This window comes from Euleptes europaea, chromosome 3 (genome assembly GCF_029931775.1).
Source record: "Euleptes europaea isolate rEulEur1 chromosome 3, rEulEur1.hap1, whole genome shotgun sequence".
In the NCBI taxonomy this organism is placed as follows: Eukaryota; Metazoa; Chordata; class Lepidosauria; order Squamata; family Sphaerodactylidae; genus Euleptes; species Euleptes europaea.
In genome coordinates, this window is record NC_079314.1 from 121,753,686 (window position 1) to 121,779,740 (window position 26,055).

Consider the following 26,055-nt stretch of genomic DNA (forward strand, 5'->3'; position numbering starts at 1 on the left):
ATTGAACCATATGCATACCAGAGGGTTGGCAGCTCTAGCGTGGGAAATACCTGGAGATTTGGGAAATGTGCCGGGGGAGGGTGGAGTTTCGGCAGCGGAGGCAACTTAGCCGGGTGTGATAGCATTCTAGGACTTCTGCTAGGACGCAGGCTCTATGGTGTACCATATCCACCCTCTGAAGCTGCTGTATCTATCAGGGAAATTAATCTCTCGAGATCAATTGTAATTCGGGGAGATCTCCAGGCCCCCACCTGGAGGCTGGCACCCCAAAGAGGCCCTGACTTCTTGAAATGCTTCTGAACTAGGTTCTGAACCAACTATTTCTGTGGCATCCTTGCCCAAAAAATGGAGCCTAGGATACTGCCGTGGGACTCGGCCAGAAGGAGAAGCAGGATCGGCGACATTCCCATTGGGACCCCAGAGACATTTTGTGCAAGGCAGTTCTGGCAGCGCTCCCGTCCCTGGCACCGTGGAAAAGCCAAGCCGCTTTGTCCATGAAAAAGGTGAGAGACCAAATGAACCAGATCCGCGTGTCCTGGGAGAAAAAGGGAGGGGGTCTCCGCCCCCTGAGCCACGGCGCCTGCGTGGATGCCTTTGTGGCCGTCTTTGTGGGTGTCTTTGGGGTGTGTTTGTGTGCCCTGTGCTCCTTGGCGTCTCGCGGCACCGTCTCCTTAGCTAGGGCCGACCTGGCTGGAGGACACGGAGGAGACTTCGGTTTTCTGGGCGGAGCTGGACACTTCGGAGTCCTCCGTCATGGGTTTCCCGCACACCATCTGCATGATGCAGCCTCGGAACTGGAGGAGAAGGAGGAGAGTTGGTTTTTATATGCCGACTTTCTCTAGCACTTAAGGGAGTAGCAAACCGGCTTACAATCCCCTCCCCTCCCCACAACAGACACCCTGTGAGGTCGGTGGGGCTGAGAGAGTTTGGAGAGAGCCGTGACTAGCCCAAGGTCACCCAGCTGGCTTCGTGTGGAGGGGTGGGGAACCACCAACCCGGTTCTCCAGATCAGAGTCCACCGCTCCAAACCACTGCTCTTAACCACCACACCATGCTGGGAGGTGAGGAGAGGGGGTGCTTTAGAGCTGTTTGGGGTGTGGGGTCAAAGCTCACCACGCCTCACCCAACATCCTGGCAGTCAGTCAAGGACGCCCTAGAGCAGTCTGTCATTAAAGCTCGATTCAACCCGGGAACTACAACTGGTCCAGATGATGCCCATTTTGAAACAGCTATGTCGGCTGCTAGGGAAAGTGGCATGGTATAGCTCGATCTCATCAGATCTCGGGAACTAGGCAGGGTGGGCACTTGGATGGGAGACCACCGAGGAAGGCTCTGTAGAGGGAGGCAATGGCTAACCGCCATGCATCAACAGAGGCATCACATCCAGATCGCAAGATGTCCTAGTTTTGCTGTACACTGCATTGGTCAGGCTGCACCTGGAGTCCTGTGTGGAGTCCTGGAGGCCCCACTTCAAAAAAGGATGTGGGCAGAATGCAGCGGGTGCAGAGGAGAGCGACGAGGATGATCAGGGGCCTGGAGACCAGGAAGCCCTATGAGGAAAGGCTGAGGGAGTTGGGAATGTCCAGTCTGGAGGTTGAAGGGGGGACAGGATTGCTCTCTTTATGTATTTGAAGGGCTGTCACTTAGAGGAGGGCAGGGAGCTGTTCCTGTTGGCAGCAGAGGATAGGACTCGTGATAATGGGTTTAAATTGCGGGCATAAAGGTACCGGCTGGATATTAGGGACAATTTTTTTTACAGTCAGAGTTGTTCAACAGTAGATTCGGCTCCCTAGGGAGGTGGTGAGGCTCCCCCTCACTGGCAGTCTTTAAGCAGAGGCTGGACAAGCACTTGCCAGGGATGCTCTAGGCTGATCCTGCATTGAGCAGGGGGTTGGACTAGATGGCCTCTATGGACCCTTCCAACTCTATGATTCTATTATTGTACCTCTGCTTAATCATTGGCCTTGAAAGCCCCTTCCTGGGGTTGCCATAAGTCTTTCGTGAGTTGATTGGACACATGCACATACGTTGGCCCCCAGTCTGTTTCCCAATTCAGTTCAAGGTGCTGCTTATGACCTTTAAAGCCCTTCATGACCTGGGACCCACCCACAGATCCGAAGGACTGTCTCCTTCCATGTGTCCCTGTGTCTCAACTACGGTCGTCAAGCAGCCATCCATTGGCTCTCTCACCACTTGGGGTGGCCCATCTGGTGTCAACCAAAGCCAGGGCCTTTTCTATCATGGCCCCGGCTCTGTGGAATGGGTTCCTGAAGAAGTGAGAGGGGCCCCCACCCTGGAGATCTTCAGGAGGCCCTGCTAGGCCTGCCTGTTTGCCAGGGCTTTCGAGGGGGGTTTGAGCAGCAGTCATCCTTTATGGGGATGATTTGAGGCTTGCTATTTTGAACACATGAAGCTGCCTTATCCTGAATGAGACCCTTGGTCCATCTAAGTCAGTATTGTCTACTCAGACTGGCAGCGGCTCTCCAGGGCCTCAGGTTAGGGTTCCTCTTCACCACCGGTGGGAGGTTTTTGGGGCGGAGCCTGAGGAGGGCAGGGTTTGGAGAGGGACTTCAATGCCATAGAGTCCAATTGCCCAAGTGGCCATTTTCTCCAGGGGAACTGATGTCTGTCAGCTGGAGATCAGTTTTAATAGCAGGAGATCTCCAGCTAGTTCCTGGAGGCTGGCAAACTTTTCTCAAGTAGAGGTCTCTCATATCACCTGCTTGCCTGGTTCCTTTAACTGGAGATGTCGGGGATTGAACCTGGGAGCTTCTGCATATCAAGCAGATGCTCTACCCATGAGCCACATGTTTTAACTACAATTGCAAGCAGCCTTGAACCACAAGGAAAGGCTGGTCATATAAAAGGGCCTTTGGTGATGACCCTCAGTGGACAGCAGTTCATTTGGGACCTGCCAGTCCTTCCGACAAAACTGTGCCTGTTCAGCTTTGCAGCCGTGCCGAAGAAGAAGAGTTGGTTTTTATATGCTGACTTTCTCTACCACTTAAGGGAGAATCAAACTGGCTTACAATCACCTTCCATTCTCCTCCCCACAACAGACACCCTGTGAGGTAGGTGGGGCTGAGACAGCTGTGACTAGCCCAAGGTCACCCACCTGGGTTCGTGTGTAGGAGCGGGGAAACAAATCCAGTTCACCAGATTAGCCTCCACCACTCATGTGGAGGAGTGGGGAATCAAACCCGGTTCTCCAGATCAGAGTCCACAGCTCCAAACCACTGCTCTTAACCACTATACCATGCTGGCAAAGAGCAGCCATTCCCCCCACCCGCACTCCCCTGGTTTGCTAATAGGATTGCCAGCCACCAGCGGGAGGTTTTTGGGGTGGCCCCAGAGGAGGGTGGGGTTTGGTGAGGGGAGGGACTTCAATGCCATAGAGTCCAATGGCCTAAGCGGCCGTTTTCTCCAGGGGAACTGATCTCTATTGGCTGGAGATCAGTGGTAATAGCAGGAGATCTCAAGCTAATACCTGGAGGTTGGCAACCCTATTTCCTAAGTCTCACCTGTTTGTTCATGAAGCAGTAAATGATGGGGTTGTAGACGCAGGCGCTCTTGGAAAAGAAGGCTGGGATGGTGACCATGCGCAGGTCGATGCCGTGGTTGCGGTTGTTCACCATGTACATGGCCAGGGCCGCGTAGGGGACGTAGCAGAGGCAGAAGGAGCCGACCATCACCACCACCATCCGGGACACCTCCCGCTCGGCCTTCTGGGTGGTGGCGGACTCTTGCTGCTGGGCGGCTACCTGCGGGTGACCAGCAGTGGTGTTTGGTGAAGCCAACGAAAAGGATGACAGAACTGCTCGTGTGTCTTGGTTTGGCCTAAGCCAGGGGTCCCCCACATTTCTGAGCCTGTGGGCACCTTTGGAATTCTGACCCAGGGTGGTGGGTGCAGACTAGGGTTTCCAGGTGCCCGGTGGTGGAGGGCAAACCCCCACCAATCCACCCTGCTGCCCGCCGACAAGCTGAGGGTCGGTGGGCAAATGTGTATGCATGCCTGCACACCGCGGCACACCACTTCCAGTTTACCCCCGGAAGTGCTGCATTTTGGCCCCTCGCAATGCGGCGCTTCCGGGTGTAAGCGCATCGCAAGGGACCTTTCACCACTCAAATTCACATCACCCACTTGCCTGGTCCTTTGAACTGGAGATGCCGGGGATTGAACCTGGGACCTTCTGCATGCCAAGCAGAGGCTCTACCACTGAGCCATGGCCCCTCTCTCAGCAGCTCGCTTCATGGGGAGGAGTGAGGAAACCAACCCGGTTCTCCAGATTAGAGTCCACCGCTCATGTGGAGGAGGGGGGAACCAAACCCGGTTCTCCAGATCAGAGTCCACCGCTCCAAACCACCGCTCTTAACCACTGCACCACACATGCGCGCGCGGTGTACTCACGGCTCGCAGGGCGCTCAAGAGCTGCGAGTAGGAGAAGACAATGATGGTGAGCGGCACTATAAAGCAGAAGATGAAGAGGAACCAGGTGTAGTATTCGCTGTAGTATTTGGTCCCCACCGTGTACCAATCGGGGCCACAAGAGCAACCCAGGCCTTCCGGGATGAACCTGAAAAGAGAGGGCGGGATTAAGCCACCGGCTTAATAGGGTTGCCAGGTCCCTCTTCGGCACCGGCAGAAGGTGTTGGGGGCAGAGCCTGAGGAAGGTGGGGTTTGGAGAGGGGAGGGACTTCAGTGCCGTCCTGGAGGTTAAGCAAACCAGAAACAGCACGCAAGAACAATATGATATAAATACAAATATATTAAAGTGACAAGTGAAAAGGTGAAAAAAGCAAAAATACAAACAGAACAAAATGCACAAGTATATGCAACAAAAATTCCCAGCCTAGACAATTCAAATAAGATTGATAATACAGAACAATATACCTGAAACACCTGAGATGATGTTACTTAGTGTGATACCGGATTCTATTTTGACTCAGAGATCATTTTTAATTTATGCCACCACTGCTGCAAGATTGATTTATGCAGCTAAATGGAAATCGACGGGTGTCCCAGATAAAAAAGACTGGATACAAAAAATGCTAGCACTGGTGGAAATGGCAAAACTTACAGCACTGATAAACCAAAAAGACAATATGCAATTTATGGGAGAATGGGAGGCATGGGGAATTTACTGTGAAAATGAACTTCAAATGGTGGAGTTTAAGGGTTACACATTGATCTAATCCATTTTTTATTATCATAAAAGATGTTTTTATATTCAAGTATATAGATATTATAACAAGATTAATTTTAAGACAGACAATAGATATATATGATCTGATAATATGAATTTATTTTAATTGATTAGGATATAAAAATTTATCCATATATATGAGACGATATTAAGATTAGAACCTTATACAAAAGAGTATACAAATTTATGATGAGGTAGACGGAGATGGAGGGGAAGTCTCTATATTTTATCTGAATATATTTGTATTTTCAACAATAACTTACTGTTTTTTATCTTTTTTATGACTTATTAATTATTGAACTATGTGTTTATATGCTGTGAAAAATAATAAAAAATTATTATAAAAAATAATATAACAAGTTCAAAGGTAAGTATTCAGATCACAGATCTTGAAAATGCTTGTTCTATATAATCTTGTATTTCTCTTTTGCAGGAAGAAGTAGACAGAAGGCTTGGAAACAAACATCAAGAATTAATCCATGGCTTCATTGATAGGACGTGTTGTCTAGGTCATGGGACCACGTTTCGCTATGGGCTTCATCAGCTATGCAATCAAAAAAAGAGGACATAGAATGCACCTAATAGGCATCATTTCATAACGGACCAGACTCGTTCCTCACAAGGATCTCAAAGACAGGATGAAACCTGGAGGTTGGCAACCCTAAGGCTTAATCAAGGATCCCGAATGCAAGGATCTCGCAGCAGAGCTTATATTTTCAGGAGGGTATAGCCATATTAGAGCAACATAATTCCCCAGGGCTTTGGGAGTCAAAGCTCCCTTTGCCAGATACAGGGAGCCAGCTTTAGAGGGGCTGTGGTTCAGTGGCAGAGCATCTGTTTGGCTTGCAGAACGTCCCAGGTTCAATCCCCGGCATCTCCAGTTAAAGAGGATCAGGCAGTCGGTGATGCGAAAGACCTCCTCTGCCTGAGACCCTGGAGAGCTGCTGCCAGTCCGAGTAGACAATACTGACCTTGATGGACCGAAAGTCTGGTTCAGTATGGGGCAGCTTCATGTGTGTTCATGTCTTGAGCAGTTTTGAATATTGGCAAAGGTTGGGAGCAGAGTCTGAGGTTTTTTTGCCTTCCAAGGGCTGTACCAATTACCAGTAGGGACAGATGCAAATGTCTACTTACTTTTATATTTTCAAATGGAAAATGTACTATCAGATATAAAACATTAAACAAACAGAGATACCAGGTATAAAGATATATCTGACGAAACTAGCTTTGACTCACGAAAGCTTATACCTTGGGGAAATGTGTTGGTGTTTAAGGTGCTATTGGACTCAAGTTTATATTTCATTTTTCATGTTTAGGATTTATAAATAGAAAGCATCGCTGAGCCACAGTCTGTGTTTCATGGCCATTTTGCACATTGTGTGGATGCAAACTCAAATTTGCCTCACACCTTCTCTGCTCCCCCATCTAGAGTTGCCAACTACAAGTTGGGAAATTCCTGGAGATTTTGGGGGTGGAGCCTGGGGAGGGTGGAATTTGGGGAGGGGAGGGACCTCAGCAGGGTATAATGCCATTAGGGTTGCCATCCTCCAGGTACTAGCTGGAGATCTCCTGTTATTTCAACTGATCTCCAGCCAATAGAGATCAGTTCACCTGGAGACAAATGGCCACTTTGGCAATTGGACTCTATGGCATTGAAATCCCTCCCTTCCCCAAACTCCGGCCTCCTCAAGCTCCGCCCCAAAAACCTCCCACCAAAACAACCCAAATTGCCACAGAGTTCAACCTCCATCACTAACATTTTCTCCAGGGGGCCTGACCTATGTAGTCTGGAGATCTGTTGTAAATTGGGAGAACTCCAGCCCCCACCTGGTGGCTGGCAACCCCACCATCTCCCTCCTGGCTTTGCGACCCCAGGATTTTTGTGTGTCCCGGCCCATAGTTCAAGAACTGCTGCCCTTCAGCGATAAAGCTTCCACCACGTCTTTTACTAGCAGCATCTAGTTCTCTTCCCTCTTTCTCCCTTTAGTTGAACATCCCGCGTGAAGAAGAGCTCTGTGGGATGCCAAAGCCTGCACACTTATTTTTATTTATTCATTTATCAAAACATTTCTATCCCACCTTTCCTCGTGGTTCAAGGTGGCTTACAATAATAGTTAAAAAACATTTCCAATTACACCGGAATAAAATAAAAGGTAAAGGTAGTCCCCTGTGCAAACACTGGGTCGTTATGATGCCACCTCCTGACATTTGCTAGGCAGACTATGTTTATGGGGGGGTTTGCCATGGCCTTCCCCATCTGCACTTTACCCCCAGCAAGCTGGGTGCTCATTTTACCAACCTGGGAAGGATGGAAGGCTGAACCAACCTTGAGCCGGCTACCCGGAACCGACTTTTGGATCGAACTCGGGTCATGTGCAGGGTTTTGAGTGCAGTACTGCAGATTACCACTGCATAAATAACAAACCCCAAATGTTTCCCTGCCTCCCCCCTTAAGGGATTCCTGCCACTGACCACCCCCTTTGATCTTAATGGAAATATTTTCCCTGATAGTCTTGTTTGGATGTTCCCTTGGATCCTGCCAGCAAAAGCCCCTCCCCTGTCCCCGCCTTACCTGCTCCACCCAAAAAAGGGGGGGATGGAGACGCTGATCCCGATCATCCAAGTAGCCGCCACCACCAGGGACGCGTGTTTGGAGCTGAAGCGGAAATTCCCGAGGGGCTTGCAGATGACAATGTATCGTTCAAGTGCCAGGAAAGCCAGGGACCAGCCGGTGACCAGACCTGGGCGGGACAGACAGGCAGGCGAGGTCTGAAAAGAGCCTAGCAGAACCCCAGGATCTTGGGATGCCAACCTCCAGGGGGTGGCTGGAAATCTCCCACTTTTACAACTGATCTCCAGGCGACAGAGATCAGTTCCCCTGGAGAGGACGGCCGCTTTGGCAACTGGACTCTATGGCATTGACGCCTCGCCCCTCTCCAAACCCCGCCCTCCTCAGACTCCGCCTCCACAATCTCCAGGTGTTTCCCAACCTGGAGCTGGGCTTCCTAGAGGCACCTGGTTGGCCACTGTGTGAACAGACTGCTGGACTAGTTGGACCTTGGTCTGATCCAGCAGGGCTTTTCTTCTGTCCTGACGTTCTTATGGTCCCTTCCAACTCTACGATTCTGTGTTTCTATGGTTCCTTTCTGCATCCTGCCTCGCTGATGGATCCGTCCCGTGCTGCGCTTGTTTACTCTCCATCAGCCTGCCTTCTGATTTAAAAGCTGATGTTTGCTCTTTCGTCTAAAGATGTCCCAGGAACACCATAATTTACCTGTTAATTTGCTAACCCGGTTCAGGGTCAGCCTCCATATCTGTGGCCTGCCCTGCATAACCGATTAATGTTCATGCACGTAACGTGTGCATTGAACGTGTATCTATACCTCTTCTCTAATGGAGGGCCCCCGGCTCAGTCGCTCCACATCGGCTTTAGTGTGGAAAGCCCAGGTTCAGTCCCCGCCACCTCCTGTTAAAAAGGATCAGGTAGTAGGAGATGCACCCTGACCTGGTCGTCCCAGGCTAGCCCGATCTCATCAGATCTCGGATGCTAAGCAGGGTCGGCCCTGGTTAGGACTTGGATGGGAGACCACCGAGAAATTCCAGGGTCGCTATGCAGAGGCAGGCAATGGCAAACCTCCTCTGAATGTCTCTTGCCTTGAAAACTCTACCGGGTCGCCATAAGTCAGCTGTGACTAAACGGCACATACCACCACCAGTGCGTAGGGTTACCAGGTCCGTCTTTGCCACTGGTGGGAGGTTTTTGGGGTGGAGCTTGAGGAGGGCAGGGTTTGGGGAGGGGAGGGACTTCAATGCCATAGAGTCCAGTTGCCAAAACGGCCATTTTCTCCAGGGGAACTGATCTCTGTCGGCTGGAGATCAGTTGTAATAGCAGGAGATCTCCAGCTAGTACCTGGAGGCTGGCAACCCTACAACTAACATAGTAATGCCAGGTCCCTCTTCGCCACCGGTGGGAGGTTTTTGGGGCAGAGCCTGAGGAGGGCAGGGTTTGGGGAGGGGAGGGACTTCAATGCCGTAGAGTCCAATTGCCAAAGTGGCCATTTTCTCCCGGTGAACTCTATCGGCTGGAGGTCAGTTGTAATAGCAGGAGATCTGCAGCTAGGACCTGGAGGTTGGGATCCCTACCTGGGAGCCTGGAGAGCAGCTGCCCGTCAGAGCCAACAATACTGACCTTGATAGACTAATAGTTTGACTCAATATCAAGGAGACTCGAGTGAACGTTGTATATATAAAGACCCCATGAGGTGGTTCAATTCCGCACTCTCCCATGTAAGCTCACTGGGTGATTTTGGGCCAGTTATGTACTTTCAGCCTAATTTGCCTCACAGAGGTGTTGCAAGGAAGATAATGAAGGAGAGGAGAATAGTGCAAAGGGTAGCAATAGCTTTGCAAGGCCCATTGTAAGCATTCACGGGAAACTGAGTTTTCCCACGACTCTTGGGTACGGATGCGGCTATTACAGACTGTGAAAAGTAAGTACTTTTAAAATTCTCCCGGAGGGGCATTTTTCGAGGTAGAGTCACCAAATTCGCAGCATAGCTGCAAGGGACTCTCCTTGCATGAACCCTGAAGTTGGACCCCCCGTCCCAAACTTAACCAAACTTGGACCCCCCGACCCAATCTTCACCAAACTTTGGGGTTCACGCAAAGAGAGTCCCTTGAAGCTACCCTGAACTTTTGGGAACTCTACCTCCAAAAGTGCCTCCCCCAGAGCTCATTAAAACAAATTCCCATAGGGAAAATCCTGGGGAAAGCCGAAAAAGCCAACTACCTATTCGGCTGATTCGGTGATTGGTTATCCGGCTTCAGCTTTGTTCCCAGTTTTAGTATTCGGCTTTAATTAAACCCGGGAAAAGCCGAAAAGGCCTTTTTGGGGTTTATTTTTGGTTTGGGTTTATCGATATGCACAACCCTAGAGGAGAACGATGTAAGCTGCTTCGGGTCCCCATTGGGGAGAAAGGCGGGGTATAAATCAAGTTAAATAAGTAAAAATTCCCCAAAGGCAAAAATCGTGACAGTGATTTACCAGGGACAGAGGAACTAAAACTAGGAAACATCCCTGGTAAATACGGCATGGGGTGGCCCACAAGTAGGGTTGCCAGCTCTGGGTTGGGAAATACCTGGAGATTTTGGGGACGGAGCCCGAGGAGGTTTGGGGAGGGGAGGGACTTTAATGCCATAGAGTCCAATTGTCAAAGTGACCATTTTCTCCAGGCGAACTGATCTCTATTGGTTGGAGTTGTTGTAATAGCAGATCTCCAGCTAGTACCTGGAGGTTTATAACCCTACCTGCTAGGGGAACGGGGACCGAGTCGGTCAGTCCCTGTCTCACCAACTGGGCCACCTCACACCCATCTCATTTTTCTAGACTTTTTTCTTGACCGATGTATTTACCTGCCAGGGAGCCCAGGAAGGCCTCCAGGGCGCAAATGTGCCTCCCAAAGATGAAGTAGCCCTGCGAACTGGATATGAAGACTGTGAAGACGGCAACGATGCAGAAGAGGAAGCCGGCAGCCGAGATGTTCACGAGGATATAGTTGAGGGGCTGCCGCAGCTTCTTGTACTTGAGGATGGCAACCAGGATGATGCCGTTGAGCGGCGTGCCGGCAAAGAACACGAAGCCCATGAAGGCTGTTTGGAAGTAGAAGGCCCACATCGGGGCGATGTGGAATTGGGGCCCATCGAAAGGCCCCACGGAAGAGATGTTCGCAAAAAGGTAGAAGTCTTCCTCTCCGGACATCCTGCCTCGTGCCGGTATCGCAGCGCAGAGCCGTGCCAGGAGGGCCTGGCCCTGCTGTTATAGAGTGCCAGAGGACCCAATCCACTTAAGGGCTAAAACCGGGATCAGGCGCTTATCCCGATCATCCCAGAGGCAAACTTGGAGATTAAGGGCTCCTAAAATCCTTACCTTCTGTCCCGTAAACCCTTCCGAGAGGGTAATCTCGTTTGCTGGGTGGGTACAAGTGGATTGTAGAGGGCAAAGCCACCAAGGGAAGTTGGCCTGGACTTAGCATCTCAGAAAGCTTCGCTCAGGGGTGCTGAGAACACTGACCGCTCCTCCCCCGGTCATATAATTGGAAACGTTCCTGCAAGAACTGATCCTTCCTCCGGAGGTTTATGTAACAGAAGCAATTTACACAAGGTTACACGTACCTGAGTCCCCTTGACGCCAGAGAGGTCTACGGTGACCTAGGGCTGCCAACTCTGGGTTGGAAAATTCCCGGAAATTTGGTGGTAGAGCATGGGGAGGGTGGTGTTTGGGAAGGAGAGTCAAAGCAGTGGGGTATAATGTCATGGAGCTCCCCGCTCCAAAGCTGCCATTTTCTCCAGCAGAACTGATCTCTGTAATCTGGAGATCAGATGTAATTCTGGGAGGCCTCCAGACATCACCTGGAGATTGGCAACCAGCTACAACCTGATATTCAATATTCCTTATTTAGAAGTGAAACCCACTAAATTCCAGTGGGGGCCCATGGTTTCCTCCATGTTTCTTTTACATAAGAACATAACAAAAGCCCTGCTGGATCAGACCAAGGCCCATTGAGTCCAGCAGTCTGTTCACTCAGTGGCCAGCCAGGTGCCTCTAGGAAGCCCACAAGCAAGACAACTGCAGCAACATCCTGCCTGTGTTCCACATATCAAAATACACTGATGGGATCTGTGCTGGCAGCGACAGACCAAGAAAGGGATCTTGGGGTGGTAGTGGATAGCTCAATGAAGATGTCAACCCAGTGTGCGGCTGCTGTAAAAAAGGCAAATTCCATGCTGGCCATAATTAGACGAGGAATAGAGAATAAAACTGCTGATATCATACTGCCCTTGTACAAATCTATGGTGAGACCACACTTGGAATACTGTGTACAGTTCTGGTCACCACACCTAAAAAAGGATATTACAGAGCATGAGCAGAAAAGAGCGACCAAAATGATTAGGGGACTAGAGCAACTGTCCTATGGGGAGCGGTTAGGACGCTTAGGGCTGTTTAGCTTGGAAAAAAGGCGGCTAAGGGGAGACATGACAGAGGTCAATAAAATTATGCATGGTTTTGAGAGAGTGGACAGGGAGTTTTTCTCCCTCTCCCATAATACTAGAACGCAGGGTCATCTGCTGAAGCTGGAGGGTGAGAGATTCAAAACAGATAAAAGGAAGTATTTCTTCACACAATGCATAGTTAAATTGTGGAACTCCCTGCCCCAGGATGTGGTGATGGCTGCCAGCTTGGAGGGCTTTAAGAGGGGAATGGACATATTCATGGAGGAGAGGGGTATTCATGGCTGTTAGTTAGAATGGATACTAGTCATGCTGCATACCTATTCTCTCTAGTATCAGAGGAGCATGCCTATTATATCGGGTGCTGTGGAGCACAGGCAGGATGGTGCTGCTGCAGTTGTCTTGTTTGTGGGTTTCCTGGAGGCACCTGTTTGGCCCCTGTGTGAACAGACTGCTGGACTTGGATGGGCCTGGGTCTGATCCAGCAGGGCCTTTCTTATGTTCTTATGACCCTGGTGGTCCCCTCAAACTATGATTCCATGCATTGTTACTCAGTTAAAAAACCCTCCTAAGTAAGAATGCTCAGGTACAGCAAGCACTTAATGCAGCAAGCACTTAAAAGTAGACTTTGTTCCCATTCATGGAAATAAGGCGCACTTAACTTTCCCTGCTTTCCACCCAGTGGTGCCAAAAACGTGGCGGGGGTTCTGCTCCTTGAATAGGCTTCTTCCCCTGCTGGCTCTCTTCCCAGCTAGGAACAGCAATTCTCCTGACGTGGCATAAACTCCACTTTCAGGCCTTGGAGAGAGCGCCGTCCTCCGCGCAAAGAAGGAGTTAGGCGCTTCCTAATGGGCGCTGGAGAGCCGGGAGGCATGGAGGATAACTCTCCTCTTTGCCTGCCAGAACACATCATCCAAGCCAGCAATTACCGGTCTGCCTGAAGAGAACATCTGGGAGGCATCTCCAACAGCTGGCTCGTTGGTCTAGGGGTATGATTCTCGCTTAGGGTGCGAGAGGTCCCGGGTTCAAATCCCGGACGAGCCCTGCTTTTTGTCTGGCAGCACAGACACAGGCGAATGGGGTGGGGGGAAATTAAGTCCAATACCCGCATCTAGTTTGATCTTGATCTTCATTATGATTATGGCCCACGACCAGTAGGTACATTAAATACAGAAGGAATAAAATTAATATAAAAATGACCCAGGTGTGCCAGCGCTTCTTCCTCAAAACATCTGGCAGATCACAGCTGCAGCTGGCTTGTTGGTCTAGGGGTAGGATTCTCGCTTAGGGTGCGAGAGGTCCTGGGTTCAAATCCCAGACAAGCCCTGTTATGCTTCTTTTTACCGAAGAAGGTCTGCTTGAGAAGGGAGAAAAATGAGGGGGATACATTTTTGTTTCTCAACGAGCAGGAAAATGTTGCTGGAATTTAAGCACACACACCCCAGCCCCTGTCCAGAGGATTTAGCTCTTCCTGTTGAAAATACATTCATGGGTTCTAGGAGAGTCACTGGCCGCACAGAAAAAGGAAGAAAGTTAGATTGACTCTCCCTCCCATACTTAATTGTATGGTTGCATTTTCTGTAATGGATTTGTTCTAGTGCTTTAGATAGCAGGCAGAGGTTTGACAGGTAGAGCTTTTCTCGGCATGGAGATACAGAGAGAGAGAGAATGAAAACTTTATTTGCTAAGCTTCAGTGCGTTAGGGCCAAACTAGGTTTGATTCCCCATTCCTCCACATGAGCGGCGGAGGCTAATCTGGTGAACCGGGTTGGTTTCCCCACTCCTACGCCTGAAGCCAGCTGGGTGACTTTGGGCTAGTCACAGCTCTTTCAGCCCCACCTACCTCACAGGGTGTCTGTCGTGGGGAGGGGAAAGGAAGGAGATTGTAAGCCGGTTTGAGCCTCCCTTAGATGGTAGAGAAAGTCGGCATATAAAAACCAACTCTTCTTCTTCTTCAATAGGCATATAATAATAATAATAATATAATAAGATGCTGGAAATTGGTCCTTGGTTCGAATCCTTCCTGTGCCATGTTCACCCTAATTACACCCTAATTACAACTGCTCTCCAGAGATCACTTTCGCTAGAGAAAATGTCTGTGTTGAGCGGGGACTCTACAGCATTATACCCTACCGAGGTCCCTCCTTTTCCTAAACCAGTCCTTAGGGTTGCCAACCTCCAGGTAGTAGCTGTAGATCTTCTGCTATTACAACTGCTCTCCAGCTGGTAGAGATAGTCCCCCTGGAGAAAATGGCCGCTTTGGCAATTGGACTCTATGGCTAGGTTTGCCAAACTCCAGGTACTCCTGCCCTCCTCAGCCTCCATCCCAAAAATCTCCCGCCGGTGGCAAAGAGGGACCTGGCAACCCTACCCATATGTCGATATAGGCCTATATTGCTGAGTTAGGGTTGCCAGCCTCAAGGTGGTGGCTAGTGATCTCCTGGGATTATAATTGATCTCCAGGTGATAGAGATCAGTTCACCAGGAGAAAATGGTCGCTTTGGACAGTGGGCTCTATGGCATTCTACCCTACTGAAGTCCCTCCCCTCCCTAAACCACGCCCCCCTCAGGCTCCACCCCCCAAATCTCCAGCTATTACCCAACCCAGAGCTGCCAACTCTATACTGAGTGGAGGAGATGCCCAGCAGGGTACCCTCCCCCTGTTGGATGTCTGGGTTTGGGCATGATCTCTCCTCCTTGGCCACCTCCCCGCTCGGTGCCCGCGTCCTATCCGTCACCTGGCACCACCGGGCACCTGCAACTCTTGTGCTGCCTCCCCTTAGCGCAGTTATAGCCCCAGCTTTGGAGTCGCTGGGGTTGCCAACCTCCAGGTAACACCTGGAGATCTCCTGCTATTACAGTTCATCTCCATATGACCAAGATCTGTTCCCCTGGAGGAGGAGGAGAGTTGTTTTTTATACCCCGCTTTTCTGTCCCTTTAAGGAGTCTCAAAGCAGCATACAATCGCCTTTCCTTCCACTCCCCACAACAGACACCTTGTGAGACAGGTGGGGCTGAGAGAGTTCGGAGAGAACTGTGACTAGCCCATGGTCACCCTGCAGGCTTCATGTAGAGGAGTGGGGAATCGAACCCGGTTCACCAGATTAGCCTCCGCCACTCATGTGGAGGAGTGGGGAATCAAACCCGGCTCTCCGGATTAGAGTCCGCTGCTCATGTGGAGCAGTGAGGAATTCAACCCGGCTCTCCGGATTAGAGTCCACCACTCCTAACCACTACACCATGCTGGAAAAGAAACTTTGGAGGGTGGAAATTGATGGCATTATACCCTGCTGAGGACCCTCCCCTCCCCAACCCGCCTCCAAATCTCAGAGAATTTCACAACCTTAAGTAGGCAGCCCCATGCCAAAGTGGGAGGGAGCCCAGCCCCACCGGGGAAGGATGAGCAGGAAAAGCAGCTTAATGAGAGGCGATTGGGCCAGACCCTTGACCTGGGGGGAGTAGAGAGGGGATTAAAGGGCAGTCTAATTGCCTTCCACCCTCCCGCTTCCTTCTTCTGGCTGCCTAATCAGGAAGGAGAGGAGAAACCGGAGCTGGCACCAGAACCAGGTCCTGCTCGCAATGCTGGTCGGAGTTGGTTTGCTCTCCCTTGAACACATGAAGCTGCCTTCTACTGAATCAGACCCTCGGACCATCAAAGTCAGTATTGTCTGCTCAGACCGGCAGCGGCTCTCCAGGGTCTCAGGCAGAGAGTCTTTCACATCACCCACTTGCCTAGTCCCTTTAACTGGAGATGCCGGGGATGGAACCTGGGACCTCCTGCATGCCAAGCAGATGCTCTACCACTGAGCCACGGCCCCTCCCCACAATGTTCCACCAGCAGAACTAGAAGATGGCTTCCGAAGCTCAACTACAACCATCCTAAATCCATTGATGTCAATGTGCCTAGCAGGGTGTCAACTCTGTGCAGGATTGTGTAAGCTTATAAATCATAGAATCATAGAGTTGAAATGGACCACCAGGGTCATCTAGTCCAACCCCCTGCACAATGCAGGAAACTCACAACTACCCCCCACACACACACACCCAGTGACTCCTACTCCATGCCCAGAAGATGGCCAAGATGCCCTCCCTCTCATGATCTGCCTAAGGTCATAGAATCAGCATTGCTGACCGATGGCCATCTAGCCTCTCCTTAAAAACCTCCAGGGAAGTAGAGCTTACCACCTCCCGAGGAAGCCTGTTCCTCCGAGGAACCGCTCTAACTGTTAGAAAATTCTTCCTAATGTCTAGACGGGAACTCTTTTGATTTAATTTCAACCCGTTGGTTCTGGTCCGACCTTCTGGGGCAATAGAAAACAACTTGGCATCCTCCTTTATATGACAGCCCCTCAAGTACTTGAAGATGGTTATATCCCCTCTCAGTCTTCTCCTCTTCAGGCTAAACATACCCAGCTCCTTCAACCTTTCCTCATAGGACTTGGGCTCCAGACCCCTCACCATCTTTGTTGCCCTTCTCTGGACACCTTCCAGCTTGTCTACATCTTTCTTAGATTGCGGTGCCCCAAACTGAACACAATACCCTAGGTGAGGTCTAACCAGAACAGAGTAAAGCGATACCATCACTTGACGGGATCTGGACACTATACTTCTGTTGATTAGATCCCATTGAAGTCCCCCCTCCATAAACCCCCCTCCTCAGGCTCCACCCCCCAAAATCTCCAGGTACTTCCCGACCCAGATCTGGCAACCCTAGTTGGATGGGGCAAGATAGCCCGCTATGATTCTATCTGTGTGTGTGTGAGAGAGAGACAGACAGAGAGAGAGAGAGAGAATTTGGCTCTGCTGTTGTTGCCCATTTGTCTCTCATGTGACCTAATACCAGATCCACAAATGTGGCATCTCCTCTTCAGAAAGAGCTCCTGTTCCAAATCCCGAAACAAGGCTGCCGATCCCTGCTTTTTCAGTTCGGGACTGGAATATCGCTGCTTTTCCCTGGCCAGGCAGTGCGGCACTGCGAGCCTCAGAGGCAGCGAAGCATGTACCATCCTTTTGCCCCCCAGGGATGCTGTGGTCCGTTGCCAGGGAAACGGGGAATCTGGAACTCCTGCGTATCAGGTAAGGAGGGATGTCCCTGTTTGGTCTCGTGGCTCGGAGAGCAGCCTGGCTCCGAGGGAGCTGCGTCTTTGGCGGCTGGCCACAAAGTTGAGATGGGGACAGATCTTCCTCCCAAATAGCTGGCCGGCAGGCAGAGAGCTGGTGCTTCTTCGATGGTCAGAGGGGAGAGTCTTTGGATGCATGATATGTGGTGTCATGGTTAACAGCAGTGGACTTTAATCTGGGGAACTGGGTTCGACTCCCCACTCCTCCACATGAAGCCTGCTGGGTGACCTTGAGCCAGTCGCATTTCTCTCTGAACTCTCTCAGCCCCACCTACCTGACAGGGTTCCTGTTGTGGGGAGGGGAAGGGAAGGCAGTTCTCATTAAAGGTAGAAAAAATTGCAGTATAAAAATAAACTCCTCCTCCTCCTTCTTCATCTTCTTATTTTTTTGTATATGCACAAATGTGTTGGTGTGTGTATAATGGGTATCCCCGACCTTTTCATGCTTGCCGGCACCTTTGAAATTCTGAGACAGGGGTGGTGGGTGCAACCACGCAGAAGGGGTGTCGCTGGAGGCAGCCACAAAATGGCTCCCACGTGAGGCGGGGCCAACCACGCAATGTCAGGCTATGCATAACACAAATAGTAACTCTTTTTTAAAATAAGTTTTTATTTTTATAACATAAAACAAAAAACAAAAAACAAACAAATACAATAAAAATAATGCAAAAAATATAACAAAAGATAATACAAAAGAGTATACTTATTAATACATTTGTAGTTACAAAGTTTTTAAGACCAAAAAGATACCCCTTCGACCCTCCACCCACCTTAAAAATGTGACCCATCACCCGACTTCCGAAGAAGTGTCCTAACAGTTTTAAAAATATCTATCAACAGTAAAATATAAAAATCTTAAGACTAGTTTCTATAACTCACTAATTAAAGTAGTAAAATCCATTTTTGCCAGTTTATTCCAATATGTGATGGCCTTTGCCCATGTTTTTTTAAATTCTTCCATATCTTTTCCGTGTAGGAATTCGGTTAATTTGGCCATCCTCATATACATCCATGATTTCTCTCTCCAGTCACGAACTGAAGGTTTATTCACTAGTAACTCTTTAACATTTCAAGCAGAAACTTTGTTTCACAGGATGCTTTTCAAAATATACATATCGTTTAAAAGTATTTCCTTGTGTACTCGCACCTTACTTTCACTCATACAGGGAAGATCCTTGTGCTGCGGTGGCCGCTGCCCCTGAAGCAACTTTAAAATAAATCTGTTTAGGCAATCTGATCTCTAATGGCCAATCAGACGCCCTGCTGGGCACAAGCCCCCCATGGCCCCACCCACTTTCTAAAAACACATGGTGGGCTCCAGTAAAGGTGTTGATGGGTGCCATGGCTCTCACCGCCACCATGTTGGAGACCCCTGGTGTATAAATGAGGGCAGGGGTGGGGAACCTTTTTTCACCCAAGGGCCATTTGGATATTCATAACATAATTCGTGGGCCAGACAAAATTATCAGCTTAAAAATTAGCCAACCAATACGTTTCTCCATGGCCCGGGTGGGAAAGGGTTAACACAGTTTCTTGGGCAGTCCTAGCAGCTCCATAGCTAACGACTCTTCTGCAAGGGGGAGAAAAAGGTTCTTTTTCTCGGCAAAACAAACTCACATCCGCCTTGAATAGAGCCTATTCCTGTCCGCGGGAGGGGGGTTGGATCGCCAGTCTTAGATCCTTCTGAGCTAGAGATCTGCCAGGGCCCACGAAGGGCCAGACCAAATGATTTCGCGGGCCTTAAGCGCCCCCCGGGACTGACGTTCCCCACCCCTGCACTAGGGTGACCACATGTGAGGATGCTTTATAATGTCACAGATATGGCCAGGAATGTAGAGGGACAGTGGCTGGTCTGGGCTAAGAAGGTCAAGGAGGAGGATTAGGGTTGCCAACCTCCAGGTACTATTTGGAGACCTCCTGCTATTACAACTGATCTCCAACTGATAGAGATCAGTTCGCCTGGAGAAAATGGCCGGTTTGGCAATTGGACTCTATGGTATTGAAGTCCCTCCCCTCCCCAAACCCCGCCCTCCTCAGCCAACGAGGTGTAGTTGTTAAGAGCGGTGGTTTGGAGCAGTGGACTCTGGTGAACCAGGTTTGATTCCCCACTCCTCCACATGAGCGGCAGAGGCTAATCTGGTGAACGATTTGTTTCCCTACTCCTACACATGAAGCCTGCTGGGTGACCTTGGGCTAGTCACAGCTCTGTTAGAGCTCTCTCAGCCCCACCTACCTCTCAGGTTGTCTGTTGTGGGGAGGGGAAGGGAAGGTGATTGAAAGCCGGTTCTGCCTTAAGTGATAAAGTCGGCATATAAAAACCAACTCTTCTTCTCAGGCTCTGCCCAAAAATCTCCAGGTATTTCCTAAACTAGAGCTGGGAACCCTAGTAGGAGGATGCTTCTGCAGGCCAGAATTACAACTGACCTCATCTCTTAGCTAAGTGTACTTAACAGAGAACTCAGAGACCCAGAACAGAACAGCCTGGACATTATTTGATGGTCCCTGACTGTAATAAAATACTTAGACAAGGAACAAGTAACAAAACAGTAATGGACTAATACAGCCTTTCATAAATTAGGGACAGTATAATTTAAGATCAATCAAGATAATATGTCTGTGCCCAGATGGGAGAAGCATCTGAAAATGGCACGAACAGCCAACTAAACACACGCGCCAAAGCATGCACTTTTAATCCACTTTCAATGCACTCTGCAACTGGATTTTACCATGTGAAACAGTAAAACGCACTTGCAAATGGTCACTAAGGTGCATGGAAATCGGATCGAAAGTGTATTATTCAGCGGGTGTGTGAAAGGGTGTGGTCCAGCAGCTAGTCAAATGTGTAAAAAACACACACCTTGTAATCCCCTATTTTCGATATTCCTCGTTATGATAAAAAGTAGAAAGAGTGAACCAAGGTAGTTTCTCTGTATTTGAAGTCGATATTTAAATATAGATAACTTTGTAGGGTGCTTGAGGTTATGAGATGATCTATTAGCCAAACCCTTAAGCCCCCTCACGTGGAAGAGCCAGCTATTGTCGGAAGATGGTTATGAAAACCTACAAAATATGGGACACCAAACTGATCTGGAGCCTTTTCTTGCTCTTTGCCTGTAACCTGCTTAAGTATGCTAAGCCATATTAACAGGTTTAAATAGCAGGTTTAATTGTCGATGTACATAAGAACATAAAAAAGGCCCTGCTGGATCAGACCAAGGCCCATCGAGTCCAGCAGTCTGTTCACAGTGGCCAACCAGGTGCCTCCAGGAAGCCCACAAACAAGATGACGGCAGCAGCATTACCCTACCCGTGTTGCACAGCCCCTAATATAATAGCCATGCTCCTCTGACCCTGGAGAGATGTAACATCAATGGATGGTATATTATTGTAAGTGAATCTCTGTGGAAAGTGTAAATAATGATGTTTTAATAAAAAGATAAAAAGGAGGCATGATTCTCTAGTATAATTTTCACTTGTGTACTATATCCCAGACACACCGAAAAGGTTGTTCAGGTGTCTCTCTTTCCAGGAGATGAATGACCTGATACAGGAAATCTAGCTAAATGCCTAGGCCTTCTTAAGTGCATGCGAATATCTGAATCAATCCTGGCCAGAATAATCTGGAACAATACCAGGTTGCATCTTCAGGCCACTGAGATCAGTCATTTCTTCTGTGATAATAACTTTCCTAGGGCCCAGGTGGGCATTCTCCCTTTCCCAGCTATCTTTTGGTAGGATATTCCTGGAGATTAGGGGTTGGAGCCTGGGGAGGGGAGGGTTTGGGGCAGAGAGGGAGACCTTAGCGGGGTATAATCCCCGAGAGCGCACCCTCCAAAACAGCTATTTTCTCCAGGGGAACTGATCTCTGTCGTCTGGAGATCAGTTGTAATTCCCGGAGATCTCCTGGTCTTACCTGGAGGTTGGCAACCTCCCCAAACCCTGCCCTTTCCAGGCACCATCCCAAAACCTTCATGAATTTCTCAACCTGAAGTTGGCAACCCTAAGTTCTGCATGCAAGCCAGGCCCCCTGCTGCTGAGGTTCGTTCTTGAGGATATAGGGCGCGTGCGCTTGTAATCCTGAGCAAAAAGGGTCTGTTTAGTGGGTGGAGGTTCTGTCCCGTCCCTGGTCCCCCAGCGACCAAAATGGGCTCTTATTCCTCCAGCTTTTCAAAAGGCAAGGAGCTCCGTCATACCACTCCAGTGCTCCCTGGTGGACATTGTGCATCAATTGTACACATGCACTGCCGGGTTGTATGGAAGTAACAGGTGTATGGCTGTAAGATTGAATGTTGCTCAGTGGAGAGTGATTAAGTGTTCGACCTTGATTGGTGGGGAGTGATTAAGTGTTCGACCTTGATTCAGGATGAGGCTAATGCCTTATAAAAATAAGGCATTAGCCTCATCCTGAAGGGTTTTTTTTTTGTTCTGATGGCCTTCACTAGTGAGTAGGATGGTTTTATTTGCTTGTCATGAATTGCATGAATTGTCATGAATTGCATTGGTCAGACCTCACTTGGAATACTGTGTCCAGTTTTGGGCTCCACGATTTAAGAAGGATGTTGACAAGTTGGAGCGTGTCCAGAGGAGGGCGACCAGAATGGTCAAAGGTCTCGAATCCATGCCCTATGAAGAGAGACTTAGGGAGTTGGGTTTGTTTAGTTTGGAGAAGAGAAGGTTGAGGGGAGACATGATAGCCATGTTTAAATATTTGAAGGGATGCCATGTTGATGAGGGCACTAGCTTGTTCTCTGTGGCTCCAGAGACTAGGACACGGAGTAATGGATTTAAACTAAGAGAAAAGCGATTCCACCTAAACATTAGGAAGAACTTTCTGACGGTGAGGGCGGTTCAACGGTGGAGTGCGCTGCCTCGGAGGGTGGTGGAGTCCCCATCTTTGGAGGTCTTTAAGCAGAGGCTGGATGGCCATCTGTCGGGAGCGCTTTGATCGTGGGATCCTGCATGGCAGGGGGTTGGACTGGATGGCCCTTGTGGTCTCTTCCAACCTTGTGAACTTGAGAGTGTTTTCTTTATGTTTTTAAAAATACATTTCATTTTACAAAACTAATGAGAGGAGCCGCGCGTGTTGTGAGTGCAACTTTCCCAGGGAAGAACCCGAAGGCCGGAGAGATAAGGCTTTGGTAAAGAAAAGCCTTCAACCTATTATCAAACGAACCACACCCTGCCCGTTGGGAGCCGGAAAGGGCTGTCATCCGCATTTCAGACCTGGCCGAGAGGTTGCCGGTCGAGACACGTGTCTAGTTGGAATAATTGTGGGGCGCTGATAAAGCAGAGCGGGCTCTGGGACGTGTATCCCAGGAAACCTGGTTTCTATTATTTTTGCTTTTAAAGCATTTCCTTGTGGTTCCAGGGGGCTTACCATAATAGTTAGAAAACATTTTCTGTTAAAACCAGAAAGAATCAACAAACCCCAGATCTCATAAGAACTCTAGCTGCAGTCAGGCTGCACCTGGAGTCCTGTGTGCAGTTCTGGAGGCCCCACTTCAAAAAGGATGTGGACAGAACAGAGTGGGTGCAGAGGAGAGCGACGAGGACGATCAGGGGCCAGGAGACCAGGAAGCCCTACAAGGAAAGGCTAAGGGAGTTGGGAATGTTTTGTACAGAGAAGAGGAGGTTGAGGGGGGACAGGATTGCTCTCTTGAAGTATTTGAAGGGCTGTCACTTAGAGGAGGGCAGGGAGGGAGCTGTTCCTGTTAGCAGCAGAGGAGCATAGGACTTGCAAGAATGGGTTTAAATTGCGGGTGGAAAGGTACCGGCTGGATATTAGGAATTTTTTTTTACAGTTTGAGTTGTTCGACAGTGGAATCGGCTTCCTGGGGAGGTGATGAGCTCCCCCTCACTGGCAGTCTTTAAGCAGTGGCTGGACAAGCACTTGTCAGGGATGCTCTAGGCTGATCCTGCATTAAGCGGGGGGGGGGGTTGGACTAGATGGCCTCTATGGCCTCTTCCAACTCCATGATTCTATTCTATAAGATTTTTTTTGTGGTCAGTGGAAGGCTGCTTGCACTGAGGAAAGTGCTGTCACAGTGGATCGGGTCCCTGCCAGCATGGCTTTAATTGCTCCCCGTGACCTTCTTTGTACAGAAAAAATAAATTTTCTAGTTTCACTGTGTCATTTTGATGCTGTGGCTTTACGCTGCTCTAGAACGAACTAGCAGCAAGTTTTTCCTGGGCGTTTTAACCATCAGCTGCCTCTGAAGGTGAGATGCTGAGAGTCTGCGGGTGGCAAACATCTTCCATAAAATCGAAATGAACGTCGAGCATCTGACGATCGGCTGCAAAAGCACAGTTTCTAGAGTGGGCTGGAAGCATCCTTCTGTGCCATGTTCTCTCTCCGTTGCCGACCCAGCGGAGTGTGGGCAGGGTGTGCCAGGTGGAAGATGTGTTGTGCCAAGCTGTGGGTGCAGGAGGTGCAGAGCGCACACCTGTGCGCGTGGGTGTGTTTGTGGTATCGTGCCAAGCATAGGGCCCATCCTGCTGTGCGTCCATGAGCGTGCAGGCTTGTCAGGTCAGAAGCATGCTCCGATGGAGAGCACTAAACGAACATTTGAAGCACAGCATAGAATCACAGAGTTGGAAGGGACCACCAGGGTTATCTAGTCCAACCCCCTGCATAATGCAGGAAATTCACAACTACTTCCCCCCACACACACACACACACAGTGACCCCTACTCCATGCCCAGGAGATGGCCAGGATGCCCTCCCTCTCATCATCTGCCTAAGGTCACGGAATCAGCCTTGCTGACAGATGGCCATCTAGCCTCTGCTTAAAAACCTCCAGGGAAGGAGAACCCACCACCTCCCGAGGAAGCCCGTTCCACTGAGGAACTGCTCTAACTGTTAGAAAATTCTTCCTGATATCTAGACAGAAACTCTTTGGATTTAATTTCAACCTGTTGTTTCTGGTGCGACCTTCTGGGGCAACAGAAAACAACTCGGCACCCTCCTCTATATGACAGCCCTTCAAGTACTTGAAGATGATCATCATATCCCCTCTCAGTCTTCTCTGCAGGCTAAACATACCCAGCTCCTTCAACCTTTCCTCATAGGACTTGGTCTCCAGACCCCTCCCCATCTTTGTTGCCCTCCTCTGGACACCTTCCAGCTTGTCTACATCTTTCTTAAATTGTGGTGCCCAAAACTGAACACAATGCTCTAGGTGAGGTCTAACCAGAGCAGAGGAAAGCTAAGGGGCATTGATGCTTATCTGGGATTGGCATCCCCATATGCACTAGGGTGAATGGAGAGGGGCTGTGGCAAGAAGAAGGAAGGGTGGACACTCTCTTCTGTGCCGTGACAAGGGGGCAGAACTCTGGCTGTCTGAGTCAGGGGCTCCTGATGCCCATTTCCCAGCCACAATGGGCTGCGGCTCAGCAGTAGAGCATCTGCTTGGCATGCAGAAGGTCCCAGGTTCAATCCATGGCACCTCCCGTTAAAAGGGATCAGGTAGTAGGGGATGGGAAAGACCTCTACCTGAGACCCTGGTCAGCTGCTGCCAGTCTGAGTAGACAATACTCACCTTGATGGACCAAGTGTCCGATTCAGTGTAAGGCAGAGAGTGGTAGTGGCTGGGTGATGGAGCAGATTCCCAAATTCAATCCCTGGCACCTCCAGTTGAAAAGGACCATGCAGTAGGTGATGGGAAACACCTCAGCTGGGGATCCTGGAGAGCTGCTGCCAGTCTGAGTAGACAATGCTGACCTTGATGGACCAAGGGTTTAGTTCAGTAGAAGGCACTTTCACAGGGAGGAGCTGTGGCTCAGCAGTAGAGCCTCTTCTTGGAGAGTCAGCGTGGTGTAGTGGTTAAGAGCGGTGGTTTGGAGCGGTGGACTCTGATCTGGAGAACCAGGTTGGTTTCCCCACTCCTGCATATGAAGCCTCCTGGGTGACCTTGGGCTAGTCACAGTTCTCTTAGAGCTCTCTCAGCCCCACCTACCTCCCAGGGTGTCTGTTGTGGGGAGGGGAAGGGAAGGTGATTGTAAGCCGGTTTGAGACTCCCTTAAGTGGTAGAGAAAGTCGGCGAATAAAAACCAACTCTTTTTTTTTTTGAAGTTGGGATTTTTTGCCCCAATATGCATCACTTTACACTTGCTCACACTGAATCTCATTTGCCTTTTTAATGCCCATTCTTCCAGTTTGTAGAGATCCTTTTGGAGCTCTTCACAGTTCGATTTTGTTTTAACCACCCTAAATAGTTTGGATGGCCCAGGCTAGCCTGATCTCGTCAGTGTGAGAGATCCCCCTCTCTGAGTTTGCTTCTCCAAATCAGTTGCTCAGACGTTGATACAGAAACAATCGATTTATTGAAGCCTTCAGGAGATGAGACAGGCACAGGTAGAAAGTTGCAAGTGAGGGGCTATACGGGTTTACAGAATATATTGACTCCAGGGCACTGGGGCACTGGGGTTCACACTTATTGTTATGGGAAGTTACAAGCTTGGCATAATACAAAACATCAGACAGATCCCAGGAAGTCTGGGCGGCTATCACACTTCCAAGGCCGCATCGGCCTGAGGGAGTACTGGCAGGAAGAACAGCGGGGGGGGGGGGGAAGATACATGGGCCATCAGGCCTGGCGCCTGAGACCAGAAGGTGTGAACTGCTTTTACGAGTTCACTGATAACACAGCAGGTGATGGAAAGCAGAGACACAAAGACAGAGACCCTCACATTCTGCCCCCCTTAAGGCCCCCCCCCGGGGTCCC

The 26,055-nt window shown here is 49.6% G+C and overlaps 1 protein-coding gene and 2 non-coding genes across 3 annotated transcripts; 2 read left to right on the forward strand and 1 right to left on the reverse strand.

Annotated features, from left to right (window-relative positions):
• Positions 1 to 671: 671 nt before the first annotated feature.
• On the reverse strand, positions 672 to 10,967 carry OPN1SW (opsin 1, short wave sensitive). The gene is made up of 5 exons (XM_056846799.1): positions 10,617 to 10,967; positions 7,777 to 7,945; positions 4,409 to 4,574; positions 3,522 to 3,761; positions 672 to 794 (listed from the first exon to the last, which is right to left on the reverse strand). Exons 1-5 carry the CDS (start codon positions 10,960 to 10,962, stop codon positions 672 to 674), a joined length of 1,044 nt encoding a protein of 347 aa, XP_056702777.1. The 5' UTR covers positions 10,963 to 10,967.
• Positions 10,968 to 13,184: 2,217 nt separating this feature from the next.
• TRNAP-AGG (transfer RNA proline (anticodon AGG)) lies at positions 13,185 to 13,256 on the forward strand. Its single transcript has one exon. It is a non-coding gene; the product is annotated as a tRNA-Pro (tRNA).
• Positions 13,257 to 13,466: 210 nt separating this feature from the next.
• Positions 13,467 to 13,538, forward strand: TRNAP-AGG (transfer RNA proline (anticodon AGG)). The gene has a single exon. It is a non-coding gene; the product is annotated as a tRNA-Pro (tRNA).
• The last annotated feature ends 12,517 nt before the right edge of the window (positions 13,539 to 26,055 follow it).

What these genes read in the sequence shown, in the direction of transcription:
- OPN1SW (XM_056846799.1), bottom strand. Translation starts at nt 10,962, where the DNA reads ATGTCCGGAGAGGAAGACTTCTACCTTTTTGCGAACATCTCTTCCGTG. An exon ending in CCCTTTTTTGGGTGGAGCAG is followed by an intron (nt 4,575 to 7,776) that starts GTAAGGCGGGGA and finishes CTCTCTTTTCAG; the next exon opens with GTTCATCCCGGAAGGCCTGG. An exon ending in ACTGCTTCATGAACAAACAG is followed by an intron (nt 795 to 3,521) that starts GTGAGACTTAGG and finishes CTTCTCCTCCAG; the next exon opens with TTCCGAGGCTGCATCATGCA.